Source organism: Euleptes europaea, chromosome 12 (assembly GCF_029931775.1).
Source record: "Euleptes europaea isolate rEulEur1 chromosome 12, rEulEur1.hap1, whole genome shotgun sequence".
NCBI classification, from domain to species: Eukaryota; Metazoa; Chordata; class Lepidosauria; order Squamata; family Sphaerodactylidae; genus Euleptes; species Euleptes europaea.
In genome coordinates, this window is record NC_079323.1 from 31,635,323 (window position 1) to 31,655,945 (window position 20,623).

Here is a 20,623-nt window from a genome sequence, read left to right on the forward strand (position 1 = left end):
GAAGCACATTAAGGTCTGGAGTGGCCTAGCCAGTCTCCAGACCTTAATCCCATCGAAAATCTGTGGAGGGAGCTGAAGGTTCGAGTAGCTACACATCAGTCTCGAAATCTTACTGACTTGGAGAGGATATGCAAAGAGGAGTGGGACAAAATACCTCCTGAGATGTGTGCAAACCTGGTGGCCACCTACAAGAAACGTCTGACCTCTGTAATTGCCAACAAGGGTTTTGCCACCAAGTACTAAGTCATCTTTTGCAAAGGGATCAAATACTTATTTCACTCATTATAATGCACATCAATCTCTGACTTTTGTCTTCTGGGTTTCTGGGGTTTTTCCTGTTGTTATTCTGTCTCTCACAGCTACAATAAACCTACCATTAAAATTATGGACTGGTCATTTCTTCGTCAGAGGGCAAACGGGCAAATTCAGCAGGGGATCAAATACTTTTCCCCCTCACTGTAAATCCCTGGAACTATTTCTTCCAGATAAGCAAGGCAATCTTTCAGGGTTACCGCACTTTGCATTCCCAGATATGTATTAAGAGTTTGAAAATGTTATAAAAAACATTGCTTTAAAAGGGTTTTTGGATACCACGGCTTATAAATGGTTGGAAGACATCTTCACAGCTAAAGGGGCCAAACAAAGTGCGAACAGTATTTTTTATAACGTTTTCAAACTCTTAATACATCGGTGGGAATACAAGTGCGGTAACCCCCAAACCTTAGCTTCCCAAACCAAAAGGTAAATGTGCACACAGTAGCAGTCAGGATACAAAATAGTAATTAAATAGTTCTTCCTCCTACCATATCCTTAAGACATAACTCATATATCAACATTTAAGTACATATGTGCATACTTAGCAATCACTTCTCACCTGTTTAGGAAGGTGAGTGCCAAGTGGTGTCTAGCATGACTCAGGAATGCAACACTGAGAACGGCATAATAGTAGCATTATTACTACTGAATGACCACACTTCCTCTATCATGTATATAATCATGTGAATCTTTCCTTCTAGTTATTTGCATGCTGCTTAGCTAGTTCCACTAGAATTGGATGCATTTTCATCAGTTACCGGGTTCCCCCCCCCAAAAAAAATACAATTGCTTTCCTAATCTTTGCACATGGAACTCTTAAATTTTGATGAACTAAAGGGACTAAGATGATCCTCTTTTATAAAGGAGGATTTAAAAACACACATATGCAAGTTTATTATTTTCATTACTTGTATGCAAGTTTAAAATCTTTCCCCTTCATTTTCTGTTAAGGGTGGGGGTGGGGAGACTATAGTCTTCATTTCAGGTAAATAGGGATAGTTGCTGATAGTAACTAGAAAGCAGTTAGCTTCATGCAGCCACTTATACCAGGTTCGAGCCATGAACCTTTTTTTCAGAAATTCTTTTCTTCAAAACCATACCATACCACTATTACACTTAGAAAAGCAATCACCTTTTAGTTGCGGAATTAGGCAAACCCCAGTGCACGTGCCCGAGCAACTTAAAAGCTATGAGCCCAAGTTAGCAAACTGGGTACGAAACTGAAATCCCACACTCACTATCATTGAACATCCAGGAAAACCAATGCAGCCTACTGATTTACTTACTTACTCACTAGTGGAGACCCAAAGTGGCGTACATCATTTTCTCTTCTCCATTTTATCCTCACAACAACCTTGAGAGGTAGTTTAGGCTGAAAGTGTGTGACTGGCCCAAGGTTACCCAGCAAATTTCCATGGCAGAGTGGGGATTCGAACCTGTGTCTCCCAGATCCTAGCCCAACACTCTAATCCAGGGGTGTCAAACATAAGGCCCGAGGGCTGGATCCAGCCCCTTGAGAGCTCTTATCTGGCCTGTGAGCCAGCTGAGGCAGCCACCCCGCCCCCAGTCTGGGCGGGCAAGGCATGGCCTGGCCCGACCAAGTGACATTTATGTCATATCCAGCCCTCATAACAAATGAATTTAACACCCCTGCTCTAATCATTATACCAAGCTGGCTACTTCTATCCCTGACCCTTCCTGCATTCCTACTACTTAATCCATGGTGAAAATAAAAGCAAAGCCGGCAAGAGAATGATTTGTGCATTTAATTCAGGTTAATGGTTTAAATTTCGGAACACAAAATTGTTTAAGACTGCCATGCTTTAAGGGCAAATAATTGTATTATATTTCTACTACATAAGAGCAAGAGTCCAACACTTTAACCACTATACCAAATGCTGGCTCTGTCAATGTTGATATGAGGAATGACACAGGGAATCAGTGGATCACACAGTGTGCTCTGTGGTTCCTCTCTGTAGCCCAGTAGGATTTTGAAGTATGTATGTTTCAATAAAAGACAAAAGCAACCAACAGAAAACAGGATGATCTGGTAGATGGATAATGGCCAACTAACGTGATGCCTGCAAGGGGAAAAGTCTAGATATGTCCTTCATAAGGAAAGGGAAGAATTTCTGAACAAGACACACCCCAGAGAACAGCAGGTATAATTATTTATTTACCCAGCAGAACCTGAAATTTGTGTACATGATTCTAGGCAGTTTTTTATTCTTCTACTCTAATGCCTAGTGTCTAGGTTAATTGAATGAATGCTTCTCAATTCACACACACACACACACACATACACACACAAATCCTGCACCTGTTGAACGAGTGTTGTCAAGGAGGGCTGGTATGATGCAATCGATTAAAAAGTGAACTATGAATCAGAAAGCTCCTGTGGTCTTAAGAAGGCCAGTCTTGCTCAGCCTAGGGTTCCAACCTCCAGGCAGAGCCTGGAGATATCCTGGAATTACAACTGATCTCCAGACAGAGATTAGTTGCCCTGGAGAAAATGGCAGCTTTGGTGGGTAGACTGTAAAGTATGGCATTAAAGCTCCGCCCCCCAGGCTCCACCTCCAAATCTCCAGGAGTTCCATGACCTAGAGTTGGCAATCCTAGCTCAGACTCAACACCTCCTCTCCCTGTCTGCCCATATGGGGATGATAAATATGGCTGCCAACCTCCAGGCGGTGGCTGGAGATCTCCCACTATTACAACTGATTTCCAGGCGACCAGATCAGTTCACCTGGAGAAAATCACCACTTTGGAAGGTGCATTCTATGGCATTATACCCCACTGAGGTCCCTCCCCAAGCCCTGCCCTCCTCAGGCACCATCCCCAAAATCTCCAGGTATTTTCCCAGCCTCGAGCTGGCAACCTAATAAAAAAAACGGAAGCTCTACGATCTCTTGAAATAACTATATGTTTGCTTAGCATTCATGTTGAATCTAGTTTTCTAGTTGGAGGGATATTTTTGGTAATCTATGGGCGAAAACGCATGGTCGCTTTATCCTCCTTTAATCCCTGTTTTAGCCAGGATCGAATGCACATTAGGCAAAACGCATGTGTTCGATCCAGGCTGAAACAGGGATTAAAGGAGGATAAAGCGACCATGCGTTTTCACCCATTGTCAACCCCTAACTACTGAAGGATTTCTGTCAGCAGTGGGATTTTCTTACCTTCCCCATTCACAGTAGCCCAAAAATTGCTCTCCAAAATGCTGCTCCTGGCAGACAGAGGACTCCCAGGAACACCATGAGGAAGGAATCTGAAGTCTTTTGAAGAAGGCAGGAATTGCTGACCTCCTCCCGTTCAGCTACAGACATCCTCTGCAGGATCTAACCCAATATTTTCTACATAACTTTTAAACGTATGAATCCTGTTTTGCCTGTGCTAGCTCAATCAGAAAAGAAGAAAGAACACAACACCCACACTGTTGAATCCACATAGTTCTTCTTTTTAAATGATACAGTAAACTGGAAAAAAAGGAATGACCAAACTCTTTGCTTTTCATTAGCTATCTTTCTGGGAAACTCCTTCCAAAGAAGCCCTGCAGGTATCACTCACACCTTGGCGGAACAGGAAACAAAATAGGAACACGGAAGCAACTAGCCCAAACTTAGAGCAAGGTTTATCTCCCCCCACCCCATATTGACATTATAGATGGTATCTGAGCTCCTTATTAATGCTCTAGAGCAGTGGTTCCCAAACTGTGCTCCACGAAACATCTCCTAGTGCTCTATGAAGAGATTGGCAAGAAAAGTACTACTGTCATTCCATTTAGTATAGAGGTGCTAGGTGAAAATTAGTGCTCCGTGACTAATTTCTCTCCTGAAAAGCACTCCATGACTCAAAAAGTCTGGGAACCGCTGCTATAGAGATTAAACCCAATCAAAATTTTATAGATAAATTCTAAAGTCAGTTTTTACTGATATGTCTTAGAAATTTTAATAGATCCTACCTTGAAAGATATAATTTCCTCCACAAGTGAGCTAGCAGCAAAATTCACTGGAAGCATTGTTGCATAATAATTATTCCATAATACAGAGCTGCCTTTTGTGCAGCCAGCCCAATGTTTAAAGACATGACCCTGTGGGTTTAGGCATGGGTTTTTGGGGTTGTATCCAGGCTATTTTGACTGTATGACCAGGTGAGAGCTTATGAGCACCTATGCTTGACCTCCAAGTTGCCAGGCCATCCTTTGCTTTTTTATATTACAAAACATGCTGCTGATGACGACATTGCTCACATGTTTATAATGAAACAAGACACACAAAAAACAGGCCCTACTCAGCAGCTAATAACCCTGCCAGATGTTACTCAAACTCCCAATTAGCGCAGTGTAAAATGACAGTTCACTGCGATTACGGTGGGTTGTAAGGCTTAACGTTTCAGCAGAAGAATGTTAGCGCCTGATCTGGCTCATTCTAACCCAAGCTCCTACATCTCCTTAATTCTGCTACCATGCTGTACCTTGTGACCAGACTGCTGTACAAAGCATGAAAGCAGCCACTCTGTTAAGCTCTCTTCCCTTCCCATGTTTAAAAGGACGGGGTAGAGGAAGAGAACAGCCTTTGTACATTTGTTCTACTTTACTCTGGTTCAGAATCCTTCCTACAAAGCCAAGTAGGGACAGGCCCTGTTATAGAATTCTTTGCCTCAGGAAGGCAAGAGTTTGTAGACGGGAAATTCCTGGGTTGGGAAATTCCTGGAGATTTGGGACTGGAGCCTAGGGAGGGTGGGGCTTGGGGAGGGGATGAGGTTGCTGGCACAAGGCTGGAAACCAGTGTGAGACTTACTGGCGCGACCAAAACTCTATGGTAGGGATGGCTGCTGCAAAACAGCTCCCACAGGAGGTGGAGCTAACCACACAACGGTTGCCACAGCTTACCAGTCCACAGTGAAGATCCTTGTACTGTGGTCACAGCTGCTGCCAAAGCAACAATCTGTACAGCCAATCAAATATCCAACGAACCATCAAAATCCTTGCTGGGCAAAAGCCCTACCTGGCCCTGTGTCAGACTTCAGTACCTTGTTGCATTTCAGCAATAGTAAACTTCACTCCAGACGTTGCAGAGAGTTTAAAGTTTAATTAAGAAAGCAAACGGGTTCAGTAGGTCTATACAAACTTAAGGTCAGAATACAGATGGGGGAAATACAGGTCATCTTTATAGGGGACACACACTAGAATTGATTACACGTAATGGCTTTGAAACGCAAAACATCAGGGTTCTTTCCAGTTTCTAGAGATGCCAGGGTTCTGGCAGAATTGACACCTTGAGAACAGATAGCAGATTTACAATAGGAAGGCTTGCTTTGAAGTGGAAGTATTAGTGCCTCCGGCTTTCACACCTTCCTCCCAAACTGAAGAGACTCTCCCACGAGACCGGGAGGGGGGGGGGAAACACGGAGCTTGCTTATCCGGAGTCCGACTGGGTGCCCTCGCTGACACCCTGCCCACACCTGGCGGGTGCCAGGAAAGGTGTCAGCGGGTGCCATGGCTCCCACAAGGGTTGCCAACGTACAGGTACTAGCTGGAGCTCTCCTGCTATTACAACTGATCTCCAGCTGATAGAGATCAGTTCCCCTGGAGAAAATGGCTGCTTTGGCAATTGGACTCTATGGCATTGAAGTCCCCCCCTCCCCAAACCCCGCCCTCCTCAGCCTCTGCTCCAAAAACCTCCCGCCGGTGGCGAAGAGGGACCTGGCAACCCTAGCTCCCACAGACACCGCAATGGGAACCCATGCTCTATGGTTTAACTTTAGAGTTTGGGATAAGTACTAGAGCATCCCTGCAGATTAACTGGAGGTACTTCTCACGCACAGGAAACTGAGGCTATGGGACAAAGATGTTCCCATGGACCAGATCAACTTTTTCTGCTTGCAATTCTTCAAATATAGCTCAAATAATTTTTTAAATCAGCACAAGGGACTAATCAGACAGCACTTTAAGATTAAGCAAATTCAGATAAGATTGCCAGCCTCCAGGTGGGACCTGGAAATCTTTCAGAATGACAACTGATCTCCAGGGATCATTTCCCACGGAGACTAAGCGACCGTGCGTTTTCGCCCAATGTCTGGTTTGGAGGGTGGACTCTATGGCATTATTCCCTGCTGAAATCCCTTCCCTTGGACCTTGGCAAAGGACAAAAATTTAAAATTGTGGCAAGCTGACCCCTGCCTGGATCCAGCACTAGCCAAGTGCCTAACTCCCTCAAATAAGGCCATCACAGGGAGGACAGGAAGTAGTCATGGCCCCCTCCATTTTGCCTGTATCTGAGCTCAGATGGTAAGTCTTCTCCCTAAGGGACATTTTAAGCTGAACACCTTGTTATTTGTACTAGATGTTAATTCCTGTGAGTTGCTTTCAGCACCAGTAAATATACAACAGTTTTATGATAAAGTGAACAATTAAATAATGGTAGAGGCAAAATCATCTTCACAAAAGCCACAGAAAGGAAAGTTTGACTTATCAGCTAACCCCAAGATCCACCCTTCATTATTTCTATCTAACCAAGATTAATTGCATGCCCTGCCTCAAGCCTCATCAACCCTTAAGGCACTTACAATCTTGCGCCAGAAATATTTGCTACTCTTAAACAAGAAAGAAACGATGGAAAACTTCCCTAAATAAAATTAGCACATTTGCAAGCAATTTCTTTTTTTTATTTCCAGGTTGCAGTCTGAAATAAAAGCCCTGGGAAAACCAGCAGCCAGCCAGGTTCCTTTCCGACTTAAGGGGCTCAATCAGAATAAAACAAACCTCTAGAGGTGTAATTATGGCTGTATGGACAACCTGCATGGGCGCATTTGGTCCAACAACTAGGACTTAATTAATGTTGTGTCTTTACCTTTCTGTAGCATTATACAGATTAGCTGAAAACAAGGTTCCCTGCAGAGTCTTTCCCTGGTATTTGGCTGAAGAACTCTTCTTGGCAAACATGCAAGTATAAAAACCTTTGTTCCCAGTTCCAAATGTGTATTAACACAATCCAGCTCTTTTTAAGACAGCAAGACCCAAGGACTGATTTCTCGTTTGAAATCCCTCGTCCTTCTTACAACATCCTGTGCCATTTTTTCTTTCAGCTGAAAACAATAAGTAGATATTCACTATCTTTACACACGCCACTGGCATTTGACACTTGAACTTAATAAAGTAGTACGATGTTAAGATGTCCTATAACATTTTTATGCTGTTTATATTAAATTTACCTGCAAAGCGCAGCATTTGTTCTGCAAATGGGATTTCCCTCCCATCCCACTACTCAATGTTTTTTAAACTAGTAAAGTTAGCAGGATTCTGGAAATGAGAACAACAACAACAAAAAAGCATTCCTTGCTGTGATGGGGCGGCAAGTATTTTTTATTGACCAGCACTATTGCCTTGGATGGAAAAAGATCTGATCGTTATAAACGCTGAAACACAATACTGATGGTCAAAGTTAATGTGGCCCCTTCTTTGTATGAATGAAGCCCAAGCGAATTGCTCCCATTTCCCTCACCCTTAAAAATAGCCTGCCTAGGACACATCTAAAATTTTGTGCATTCTTTTGTGCAGATACAGGTGAGAGCCCTAAGCAGCTCCCTTAGGCAAATTACAGTACACTCCTAAGGAGAGTTACTCCAGTCTAAGCCATTGAAATGAATGGGCTTAGACTGGAGTAACTCTCCCTAGGAATGCACTGTTAGTGTGATTTCACCTACGTGAGGCATTGGGCTCCCAAGGTATTGAGGCTGGCCGGGCAATGCACAGAAGCATCATCAAGTTTCGTACTGATGAACTCAGATGCAGAGAGTAAAGTGTTTGTTTCTAGCCGTCCCATTCCTGCTGAAAGAGAACTGTTTGATGTTATGGAGAATAAGCACAGGGGCTGAAGTCCTTACTCTACAGCCGACTAAAGCATCACTTGAGACAAGTCATTTAACTTCTGACTCAGATTTCCCATGCCCAGAGTATGATTAATAATTCAAGAAATGTAATAAAGGATGGCTCCCTGTAATGCTCCCGGGCCTACCAGGAGCAGCCATACAGCTTGGTTGATCAGACTCCTGTTATTTAATTGCTTACAGGTAGAATTTTTGTAATGCTGAGAGAGCCTGTGAACTTCAGCAACTAGAAAAATAAAGGATTCCTTTTTCTTTATTGTTCTATGTGACTCAGCCCGTAGCCACTGCTATTGAAAACTCCAGGCCAACCACTTGAAAGTACTACTTATTAAAAATATTTTAAATCCTACTTTTTAATCCACAGGGAGCCTCGAATGGGCTAAAAGTCAAAATCACAGTTCAAACCATTAACAGCCCAACAAATTAGAACAAAATAAAATTAGAAACATCAGTCTAAAGCCATCAGCATCAAACAACAAAAACTGTGAGGAAAATTAAAGACCCACATCCTGTCTACCCAAATGGTCTTCTACTAAAGCTTTTCTCACACTCAGGGCAATTAGAAGTAGGGTTGCCAGCTCCAGGTTGGGAAATACCTGGAGATTTTGAGGGTGGAGCCTGAGGAAGGTGAGGTCTGGAGAGGGGAGGGACTTCAATGCCATAAAGACCCAATTGCCAAAGCGGGATAAAGATCAGTTGTAATAGCAGATCTCCAGCCACCAACTGGAGGTTGGCAACCGTAATTATAAAGTTTCTCCCAAGTACGGAATTTCAAGTACCATCTTAAATTAATGCTCTGAGTGAAGAACTTTCTACATTAGAAACAGTCTCTCTCTAGCATGAATGCTTTGATTGGCCTTCAACATTGTTCTAGAACAGGGATGGGGAACCTCAGGCCCGGGGGCCGCATAGGGCCCCCGAGGACATTTTCTGCGGCCCTCGGGAGCTCTGGGGCCGGGGGTGTGTGGGGGGGAGGCGTGGAGGTTGGGGCCTGGTCGCTTGGGGCCGGCGTGCACAGGTGTGTGTGTGTGGGGGGGGAGGCTTTTCTTTCTTTTCTTCTTTTTCTGTCACTCTCCTTTCTCTCCCTCTTTTTCTGTCTCTTTGTCTGTCTCCCTCCATCCTTTTCTTTCTTTCTCCCCCTCCCTCCATTTCTTTCTCCCTTTCTCTCTCTTTTCCCCTCCCTCCCTTTTCCTCTTTCTATGTTTTCTTTCCTTCCTCCCTTCCTTCCCTGTGGATCGGCTGCCTCCTAGCGCCTCATTTGCTCAGGCCTACCGCTGGCTGCCCTCCCGCCTGGGAGCGGGGGAGGACGAGGGAGCAGGGGCGCCCTCCAGGCCTTCTCTGTGTGGTCTTCCCTGGGGTTGCCAACCTCAAGGTGGTGGCTGGAGACCTGGAAAACGTAGTCTCCCGCCCGGGAGATCTACACCTGGTTATGGCCCCCGAATAATGTTGTAAATGCGCAAATGGCCCTTAGCAGGAAAAAGGTTCCCCACCCCTGTTCTAGAAGTTAAGCTTTTCCTGCCAATTACATATAGTTTATTTATTTATTTATTTAGAGATTTCTAGCCCGCCCTCCCCAGCCAAAGCTAGGCTCAGGGCAGAAGATAGTTAAAAATTTCAATTCTGAACTTTTTTACAAGGTTCTCTTGGAAGTACAGTACCAATTTCAATTCATATAAAAGAAATAGAAGAACCAGTTCTTAAAACTACCATTCTTAGTGAGTCAACAATCCAATTTAGATAGGGAATGAGGTGTGCTGAGGGTCTAGGAGCAGAGTGACATGCCATTCATCTGTCACTGCCGTGTATTTGGGATACACATATGGGGGAGGTCACCTGTGGAGAATTTCCTGCTCTCTGAAGAGCAACAATAAAATTAGGTCTCTGGTGCATAATAGAAGGAGAGTTTCAAAGGAGGAAAGTACAGAAGTAGGCAAGAAAAACAAAAGACTAAAGGGAAAGAGTTTACCACTTGGTAGCATGTTCCAATGCACAATAACATTTCTCATTACTAACATTCATCACCTGGAAATAACAGTTTGAAATGCTTACTTAACATGCCCTTAACTCCCTGATATGCGGCAAAATTAAAAGATAATCTCCCATTAAATGTAGAATTAAGGTATATTCTTAGGACAAGTTGAACACCCACAACAGCTGGCTGTGACCTTTTGGGTCCCTCCAGATAATATCCAACTGTGAACCCTTTATCCGCTACTCTACGTTCTCAAAACACTTGACTTCAGGGGCATCCAGAGAAATGGATGAAAAAGTAAATTCTGGACAAAGGAAAGTTGTTCTTTTCCCAACACATAATATACTTGTGGAGATCATTATCACACATTGTGGCCACTAGCTTTAAAAGGAAATTAAACAAATGCCTAGAGAATATGTCCATCTACGGCTATTAGCCATGATGGCTGAATGAGACGGCCATGTTCAGAAGTATACTGGCTCTAAATGCTAGTTGCTGGGGTGGGGGGAGCTAACAGATGCATTTGGCCTCTGTGCCCCTTCTAGCGCATCTAGTCGGCCACTGTAGGCAATTGGATGCTGGGTCAGATGTAACATCAGTCTGATCTAGCAGGGCTCTTCTTACATTCACCAAACAGCATGCATTAATGCTCACTGTCTCTAGCATTCACCCAATCTATTTTATATAGTCTCTGGGCTCTGGCATTTGTCTCTTGACTAGGATCTGGAAGCAGACAGGTGCAGAGAGATGGAGCAAATCTGAGTCTGATTATCATAGCTGTTCATGGCAATGTGCATTTTATCCCGGTTACAAGTCACAAGAGACACACCCTTTCTACCTCCTTTTGCAAAATCATGTTGTTTTGTTGTTCTTTTCCATAACTGAAGGTGTGCTATAGTGGGGAGTGAATGTGCTCAAAAGCCAGGGATATTTTTCTAGAGTCTCTGCAGTAAATGGGTTTTGTGGCACCCACAGAGCTTAACTGACTCCCATAGCACAAATTAGGTTTGAAACAAAAGATTAATCATTTCAAATCCTCAATTTCAGATTTTGATCCTTAAACTAAACATTACCATCATGACCCCAAACAAGTTTACTTAGAAATAAGGCTCACTACATTCAGTGGGCCAGTCCCTAGTAAATTTGTTTAGGATTGTATTCAGAACTTGCTGCATATTCTACGGTTGCATTTTGTCAGTAGGCAACTTTTAATTACCACAAACTGTCAGTCATATTCATTTATTTACAAAATTGATATCCCGTCCTCTCCAAACCTACCTGAAGCAGCTCACAACTAAAACAATAAAAATCAAGCACACCAATAAAAATGTCAATAAAAACAAGCCAAGGAATAAACTCCCATATAACAGAGCAGTCTAAATTATATTGATGAAACAGTCTTCAGGTTAGGATAGGATTTAGGGAGAAATGGGAGGAGGTGGATACCTACCATGGGGGGGGATTTTTGTCACCATGCAATGACATCACTTGACAGCACAACCCAGAAGCGTTGGCATCACACTGGGATGATGCTCTAGAACTTCATAGAATCATAGAGTTGGAAGGGACTACCACGGCAGATGCCCTCCCTCTCATCATCTGCCTAAGGTCACAGAATCAGCATTGCTGACAGATGGCCATCTAACCTCTTCTTAAAAACCTCCAGGGAAGGAGAGCTTACCACCTCCCGAGGAAGCCTGTTCCACTGAGGAACCGCTCTAACAGTTAGAAAATTCTTCCTAATGTCTGGGCAAAACTCTTTTGATTTAATTTCAACCCATTGGTTCTGGTCCGACCTTCTTGAGCAACAGAAAACAACTCGGCACCCTCCTCTATAGGACAGCCCTTCAAGTACTTGAACATGGTTATCATATCCCCTCTCAGTCTTCTCCTCTTCAGGCTAAACATACCCAGCTCCTTCAACCTTTCCTCATAGGTCTTGGTCTCCAGACCCCTCACCATCTTTGTTGCTCTTCTCTGGACACGTTCCAGCTTGTCTACGTCTTTCTTAAATCTTTCTCTTATCAAGTTTTGGGGCAAGTGTTTAAGCATTACCCCAGCATGACACTGGTGCTTCTGGGTCATGCCAGAAGTGGTGCCATCATACAGCTAATAAAGGATGAAATCTCAACAGCATTCCACAGTACAAACCTACTCCTTCAGGGAGTACAATCCCCCACCACGACAAGCTGAGTCCTCAGCCCTTTAGTGGATATACAAAACTGCTCACATACATATCCTCATATACAAAGAGCCAACATGGTGGAGTAACAAGGGTTTGGGGAGCTGATGTCGCAAAATCAGGTTCAGCTCATCACTGTGTGTAAAGTGCCGTCAAGTCGCAGCCGACTTATGGCGACCCCTTATGGGGTTTTCATGGCAAGAGACTAACAGAGGTGGTTTGCCAGTGCCTTCCTCTGCACAGCAACCCTGGTATTCCTTGGTGGTCTCCCATCAAAATACTAACCAGGGCTGACCCTGGCTATTCCTAGAGTAGACTGACTTCACCACTGGGTTTTCCACAAAAGGGATGTAATGCTGTCAGTTGACAGTGATTTAAAAAAAAAAAAAAAAAACGCCAGCCACCAGAATAGTAGCAGGATCACTTACAGGAACCTGGCAGCCCTACATGGTCTGGAGTTCAGTGCTTCCCTGGCATGTGCAGGCCCAAATCAGATTGGAACTGTGGTGTGTGGGGAGAGGAAGCTTCTCTCCCGTGTCATTTTCGTGACCTGAAACAGCCCCATTCAGATGTTATTTGCTCCTTTGGGGACCCTAAGTGTACTGAAGGGGCTAGAAATGGGGCAACGTGCTGATGAGCAGAGGCATTTCGGGTTGGGAAAACAGCGCGTGTTGGGGGGGGGTGCTCCTTCTCCTCATGGTCCCAAATCCAATCAGGCCTGCATATTACTGGAAAGTGCAGAACTCCACAACACATCTCTAGAGTCAGCCCATCAATGTATCCACAGAAAATGGACCATCTATCAAATGGTCCGAGTTATCAAATACACCACTGAAGTCACTCGTTCTATAGTTTAGCATGCCCACACTAGGTGATTATTACAAGTTCGCCAAAGGGGAGGAGGATAACTTAAATTGTTGCAGAAAGTAGATGTCCTGGAACAAAAACATATGTGTAAAACCGAGAAAAATCGATATAGTTACCCAAAAGTTCCAATCTGTACTCCAGTTATATGGAAAGGGAGGTTGTAGTTTATCTGTGCTTCCAGTGAGATTCTCCTGGGAGTGCATCAGTAACTGCCTGGCAAGGCCATGATTCACTTCAGAAAGTGCCTGTGAAAAAGGCAAGTTATTTAGCAAAGCAGCATTTAAAGTAAAAAAAAAACAGTAGTTGTCAGAATTTTGAATTTAGTGCAGGATAAACCATGAGGAACAAGGAAGGAGCGGTTTCCAGTCTGTTTTCTTTTACTGCGGTTATGGCATTCAAGAGCCTTCCCACACAATCAGTTTGTTGCATAATAAATTCAAATCTTGTTTTTCATTTGTTCCATTCAGCCATGAAGGTTTAACTTCTTTTACCTAGATACTGCATTTGACCAGCACACAACTTGTAAGATTACATATCTGGGAAAATGCAGTTCCTCACCCCCATCCCAGAGATCTTTCCATTACCATTGCAAATGCAGTGCCAAATGTTACTATACAAATCTCCCTACTGGATTTTACTTATGATGTAACCAGCGCTAAACAGCACCACCCTCCTCACCCTTGTCATTTATGAATCCAGGGTGGGGGATATTTTCCCCAGTTTCATCAGATGGTCTGTTAAGGTTGCCAACTCTGACCTGGAAATTAAAATGATCTCTGGACTATAGAGGTCCATCCCCCTGGAGGAAATGGCAGCTTTGGAGTCTCCATGACTTGGAACTCCAAGCCCCACTTTCAAGTTGATAATTCTATCACTGTACCACTTCAATGCACCTTAGCTACTAACAGTTCTTTAAACCATGGCAGGTAAATCTCAGCTTCAGAGGGCGAGGGTTCATTCGCAGCACTTTGTATACTCCCTCTTGCTTCCATTCAAGAAATACAACTAGTCTATTTTTTTTAAAATAGGTAAGCTGCACTGTAATGAGCAGCCATTACATTGTCAGTGAAAGGGACTAGGAGTATTATCATCTCCCAAGGCCAAACTAGATTGAATTGTACTGAAAGATTCTCAGCTAACTTGCTCTCCCACCACTGGAAAAATATCTTCTTCCCTATTTGAGAAAAAGTCTATTAAGATCAAAAAGGTGGGTGACAGAAACAGGGCTTGTTAAACATGTTCAGCTTATTTTAAACTGTGCTATATCGTGATTATTCTAACACATTTAACATTATAACATTGCACAGTCAAGAAATCTACAGTCATATGATGGCATACAAATATCTGGGTTTAACTGTTTTGAGTAGGAAAGTCCTAGTCCCTTAGAATTTTTCTGTGAAAGACTACAGGAAAAGTATCAGGACTCTCTAGAGCCATAGGGTCTAAAATTCAAGGAAATTAGATGTCCCAAGGAAAGAGTAGGCATTACATACACCATACTATTCCTAGAAAAATTCTCTGATCAAAACAGTCTGGACTAAGAACCTTTTTTCCCCATAGGCAGCAATTGTGAATGCCATTTTTTTCATCTCCTAGCAACGATGATACATCTTTAACAGCAGTATTACAGGCAGAATTTTAACATGTGACCATCATCCCACCTTTGAATTAGAACAATTTTGCCTAAGAGCCAGTGTGGTGCTGTGGGTAAAAGCACCAGACTAGGATGACAGCCACAGGTTTGAATCCCCACTTTGTCACAGAAGTTGACTGGGTGACCTTCGGCTAGTCCCTCTCCCTCAGCTTAGCCTACTTCACAAAACTGTTGTAAAGATAAAATAAAGGAGAAGACAATGATATTGTTACCTGTTTCCTCCTATTGGGGAGAAAAGCAGGGTGCAAATAGCTCAATAAATAAATGCTACTGTCAAAGGGTACAGATATCATGCCCCAAAACAACGGTATCTCAGCGTGGGCAGAAACTAAAGAACTAAAGCAACAGGGACACATAAAATATTGTACAGTAGTAACATCTCTCCCCACCCCCCAGGTCGGCTTTAGTCCTCAAAAGACTTTATGGCCATTTATTCATCGGAGGTTTTGCACTGGATTTGCCACTCTGTGGATCAGGGGTCCCCAACACCGTGCCCATGGGTGCCTGCCAACCTGTTACCTGGAACCCATCAAGTGTTTTCAGAAAGAAGGTGGAGCCAGGTGGGGCTCTTACCCAACAGAGCTTCTGCTATTGGAGATCTGATTGCCTGCGCAGATTAAAATAATGTTGTTTCAGCGGCAGCTGCCGCCAGTGTTAGCTTCATTTTCTCTCTCCTCGTTTTTCCCTCTCCTGTATTCTTTAAAAAATTATCCCTCTTCTCCCCTGCGTTTGAACTTCATCTGGGATGTATGTATGGCTCCACCGCCCACGTCTTGCGGCTGTGCCCACCACCCTGTGTCAGAACCCCAAAGGTGCCCACGGGATCAAAAAGGTTGGGCACCCCTGCTCTAGATGCACATTTCCCCGATCTCAATGCCCCAAACTCTGCACGGGGGGCTTACTGTTAAGTTCTGAGGATCTGGATGGGGGGAAATGTGCGTCCAGAGAGCGGCAAACCCAAGGCAAGACCCTCCCCTGAATAAATGGCCATGTTTCGGTATCAGCCGCTGCCCCAGCTTAGCAAAGGACAGTTTGCAACCGAAGATGCACGCAAGACGCACCCCGCAAAGACGCGCAAAGCTCCATCAGCCCCTTGAAGGTCTTTTGTTGAAAGGCGAGCGAGCGCCTCGAAGAAAGGGGAGAGGGTGCCACGAGGGGCAGGGGACACAACGCCCAAGGCCAGGGGGAGAGATCGCAGCGCTTACCATATGGAGGGAAGGAAACTGCCGCCTGCCAGGCGATGGTTACGAGGCTTGGCACCGCTGGGCTGCGCCGCCTCTCGGTCCCCGCAGTTTAAAGGGCCAGCCGCACCGGCGGGAGATCAAGCCACGGAAAGGCAAACGAGCGCGGCCGACCCATTGCGGAGTCCGTGTTTGAACGACCGTTTGCGCTGCCATTTATTCATGGAAGGTTTTGCATTGGCTTTGCCACTCTTTAGATGCACTTTTGCATTGGCTTTGCCACTCTTTAGAGGCACTTTTGCATTGGCTTTGCCACTCTTTAGAGGCACTTTTGCATTGGCTTTGCCACCCTTTAGATGCACTTTTGCATTGGCTTTGCCACTCTTTAGATGCTCTTTTTTGCATTGGCTTTGCCACCCTTTAGATGCACTTTTTTGCATTGGCTTTGCCACTCTTTAGATGCACTTTTTTGCATTGGCTTTGCCACCCTTTAGATGCACTTTTGCATTGGCTTTGCCACTCTTTAGATGCACTTTTTTGCATTGGCTTTGCCACTCTTTAGATGCACTTTTTTGCATTGTCTTTGCCACCCTTTAGATGCACTTTTTTGCATTGGCTTTGCCACTCTTTAGATCAATGGTTCCCAACCTTTTTTTGACCAGGGACCACTAAGACTTTTTTGTTCAGTGCAGGGACCCCAAGGTTCAAAATAAAAATTCTGAGAATTTGAAAATGAACTTCAATCATAACTGTTAGTTAAACATTAAATTTAGAATAATATTTGAATATATATTTTATAATAGAGAACTTTTAATTGAAAATATTAATTTATTATGGGTTTATAACTTTGTTTCGCGGACCTTAATTTAGTTCTCGTGGACCCCTGGGGGTCCATGGACCCCTGGTTGGGAACCAGTGCTTTAGATCCACTTTCCCCCCATCCGTATTCTCAAAACTCAACAATAAGCCACCATGCAGAGTTTTGAGAATTGCATTGGGTTTGTCACTCTATCGATGCACATTTCCCCCATCTGAATTCTCAAAACTCTGTTTACCTAGTTTCGCATCCGTTCGTCGGCTTCAGCGCTGCAGGTGGCGACTGAGCCGACCTGGGAAGAGCAAAGGATAGTTCACTACATTGGACAGAAAAAGGATTGGGGGTTTCATTTTAATTTTACTGAATGGGAGGAGAAGAATAGGACACAAAGAAGATTCCACCTAATAGATCTCCCCCCACCCCAGCCCTGAGTAAAATGTTGGTAAAAGGTGGAAGGGATGTGGGTGTAAAACAATGATTTTAACTAAAATTCTTAACTTTGTTTATGCACATATTAAAAGATGTTGGATGCTTTTAAAGCACCTCTCCCTTTTCTAAGTTCCCTTTTGCCACATTACAAAAAACAAAAACGGTGTGTGTGAGCTTTATGGGTAGAGGGAAATGCTGCCTCACAATAAGAATAAGAGTTCTAGATTCCTTATGTTCGGGCAGAAGCCCTGTTGAGTTCAGTAAAGAGTCTAGTAGCAATTAACTACAAACGATGTTACTGTGGCTGTTCATCAGGTGCATTTAAATAAATACAAAACACACAGAGAGAGGTACAAAGAGAAAAATTAAGGGTAAGGGGGTGTTGTTACAAAAAGAGACCATGGGGCCTGGATATCTTGTTTCTTGAATAGAGGCTAAATGGGTGTTATTTCATAGAATCATAGAGTTGGAAGAGACCACCAGGGTCATCTAGTGCAACCCCCTGCACAATGCAGGAAATTTCAAACTACCTCCCCCCCCATACCCCAAGTGACCCCTACTCCATGCCCAGAAGATGGCCAAGGCACCCTCCCTCTCATGATCTGCCTAAGGTCGTAGAATCAGCATTGCTGACAAATGGCCATCTAGCCTCTTCTTTAAAACCTCCAGGGAAGGAGAGCTACCACCTCCTGAGGAAGCCTGTTCCACTGAGGAACCCCTCTGTTAGAAAATTCTTCCTAATGTCTAGATGGAAATCCTTTTGATTTAATTTACTAGGAGCCAGATTGTTATAGTGGTTAAGAGCGGTGGTTTGGAGCGGTGGACTCTGATCTGGAGAACTGGGGTTGATATCCCGCTCCTCCACATGAAGCCAGCTGGCTGACCTTGAGCAGCTCTCTCAGCCTCACCTACCTCACAGGGTGTCTGTTGTGGGGAGGGGAAGGTGACTGTAAGCCGGTTTGAGTCTTCCTTAAGTGGTAGAGAAAGTCGGCATACAAAAACCAACTCTTCTAGGTGATGCTATTTACCTTTGTGCCATGTAAAGCTTCAACTGCCCATTTCCACACATTAAGCTGCTATTAAAGAGGCAGCACATTTTTCTCCAGGTCAGCTGGCAACCCTAGACCCAGCTGCTGAGCTGGAATTCAGATGCAGATTGGACAGTGCAATGTTTGGGCACAACAGGGTCTGAAAATGACTTGCTCACTCCAGAAAGTCCTAGAGATTTCTGGATGCTATTCATTTTGTTTTGCCAGTTGTTCTAAAGGTGGGAGTGGCCCCTGCCCACTTTGGCTATATATTAATACTTTTGACTGGATTCAGTGCTCTGCAGTATAATATTAACATACCTGTGTTTTGGGACGCTGGACCTTCTGGACTCTTTTTACAACAACTACTCCCTCTCTTTGCCTCAGTCATTCTTCTCTGTGTATCCTTACATAACTTGCAGTGCAAGTTATACCAGGTCTCCCCTGGCCACTGGCAGGAGATGGGGTAGGGTTGCCAGCTCCAGGTTTGGAAACTCCTGGAGATTTGGGGATGGGGTCCATAGAGTACAATGACATCAGTGGGGTACAAGGCCACAGAGTCCACCCTCCAAAGCATCCATTTTCTCCAGGGAAACTGATCTTTGTAGTCCGAAGATGAGCCATAATGCTGGGGGGGGGGGGGGTATCCCCAGGTACCACCTAGAGGCTGGCATCCCAAAATTACACCTAAATCCATTGAAGTCAATAGGTGTAGAAATTTGTAATTGCTTAGGGCTGGACTGTAAATGTGATACTTAATGCATCTAAAAATGTGGGGACTGGCTCACCAAAACTAATGCTACAGTAAGGGTGTGATCTTAAATCCTGTCTGTAAACCTCTTAGGATGGCAACTAATACCTGCAATCTTGTAACTCAGATTGTCCTTTCACAGAGCGGGGAGGAGATCGTCAGAGGTGTCTGCAAATACGTGGGGATTTTAAAAAAATATTTTTTAAGCTATTGCATTACTTCTGTGCAGTGTTGCATTACTAAATTCCTCAAAATAAAATAAAAAAATTAAAACAGGGTGGGCAGAGAATCCTGAGGATCATGTGAAAACACAACTGTGAGAGGGGGGCCATCAGTGTACATCAGGTATGAAAAGCAAATCACTATTAAAAATGAAGAGAAAATGGATTACTATTACTGTACGGATTACTGAAAGTTGGCTATTTGGAATATCTGTTTCAAGGACAATTTCAAACAAAATTGTATCAGCTACCACCCTGGTACAGAAAGGACCCTGGTACAGAAGCAGCCTTCTAATATGTTTGATCTGGAAGCAAGTATCAAGTGATGTTAATTAACTTCGTGCCATAAAAAGCTTCAATTGCCTATTCCACTCCTTAAACCTCTATTAACAGGTCAGAACATTTTTTCCTATTTCAGGTAATAAAAAATGGCACCTATCAATTACAACTCAATTTGATCTTCCTTGTGTATGTTGTGGAGATATGCATTATATTTTGAGCTTTGGGCTATGCAAGCCCCCACACTTGCTTTTAAAAGTTTTCTTGGTTAACAGAAGAGAGGCAGGAAAGGGGAAGTCAGTTGCTCCCAATTACCACCCATCTTGTCAATGACAAGAGCCTAGGCTGAAGAATGAAGTGGCCTCTAAGCTTCAAGGAAGTCTCTTTTCCGAAAAGGTCTGAGGCCTTTGTGTAAATTTTCCAGTTGGCCTACAGTTCCCTCCAGACTGTATGATTGGGCTGGGGGAAAATGGAGGACAAAACAGAAGCCAAGCATTAGTGATGAGGCAGAGCTTGGACAGAAAGCATATAAGGCCTTCACTGGGAGAGAGGGTGGGTCTTCACACCCTGAAGTTGTGTGATAGTGAGGTTTCTTTTTGGACTGAGGGAGTTGCTTCTTGACTTGCTTCATGGCAGGGGTCAGTATGGACAACTTGGATCAAGTACAGGAACCAATCAAGGCAGTCATGTTAGGGAACTATGTTGTTTTTTGGCCAGCTTCTTTCTGTTTGTTTTGTCCTGTGCATTTGTAGTGTCCCTGTATTAATTCTGTCCCATTTTTATAGCTGTTCTCATATTTATTTAACTGTTACAGTATTTGGTGGTTTTTTTTTAACTGCTTGTCATTCACTCAGTCTGGATCCATCACATGTACAGTTGCCAACCTCCAGGTGGTGGCTGGAGATCTCCTGCTATTACACCTGGAGAAAATGGCCATTTTTGGAAGGTGGACTGTATGGCATTATACCCCATTGAAGTCCCTCCCTTCCCCAAACTCCACCCACAAGCTCTACCTCCAAAATCTCCAGGTATTTTGCAAC

The 20,623-nt window shown here is 43.9% G+C and overlaps 1 protein-coding gene across 1 annotated transcript in view; it reads right to left on the minus strand.

Moving 5' to 3' along the window:
• The window catches only part of GRAMD1C (GRAM domain containing 1C), a 76,337-nt gene extending 57,994 nt beyond the window's left edge, over positions 1 to 18,343 (minus strand). Inside the window, exons 1-4 of the mRNA XM_056858165.1 lie at positions 18,333 to 18,343; positions 17,114 to 17,167; positions 15,090 to 15,099; positions 13,340 to 13,468 (exon numbers count right to left, since the gene is read on the minus strand). Coding sequence (XP_056714143.1) covers positions 13,340 to 13,468; positions 15,090 to 15,099; positions 17,114 to 17,167; positions 18,333 to 18,343 — 204 coding nt within the window. The remainder of the gene's footprint in view (positions 1 to 13,339; positions 13,469 to 15,089; positions 15,100 to 17,113; positions 17,168 to 18,332) is intronic.
• Between the last annotated feature and the right edge of the window lie 2,280 nt (positions 18,344 to 20,623).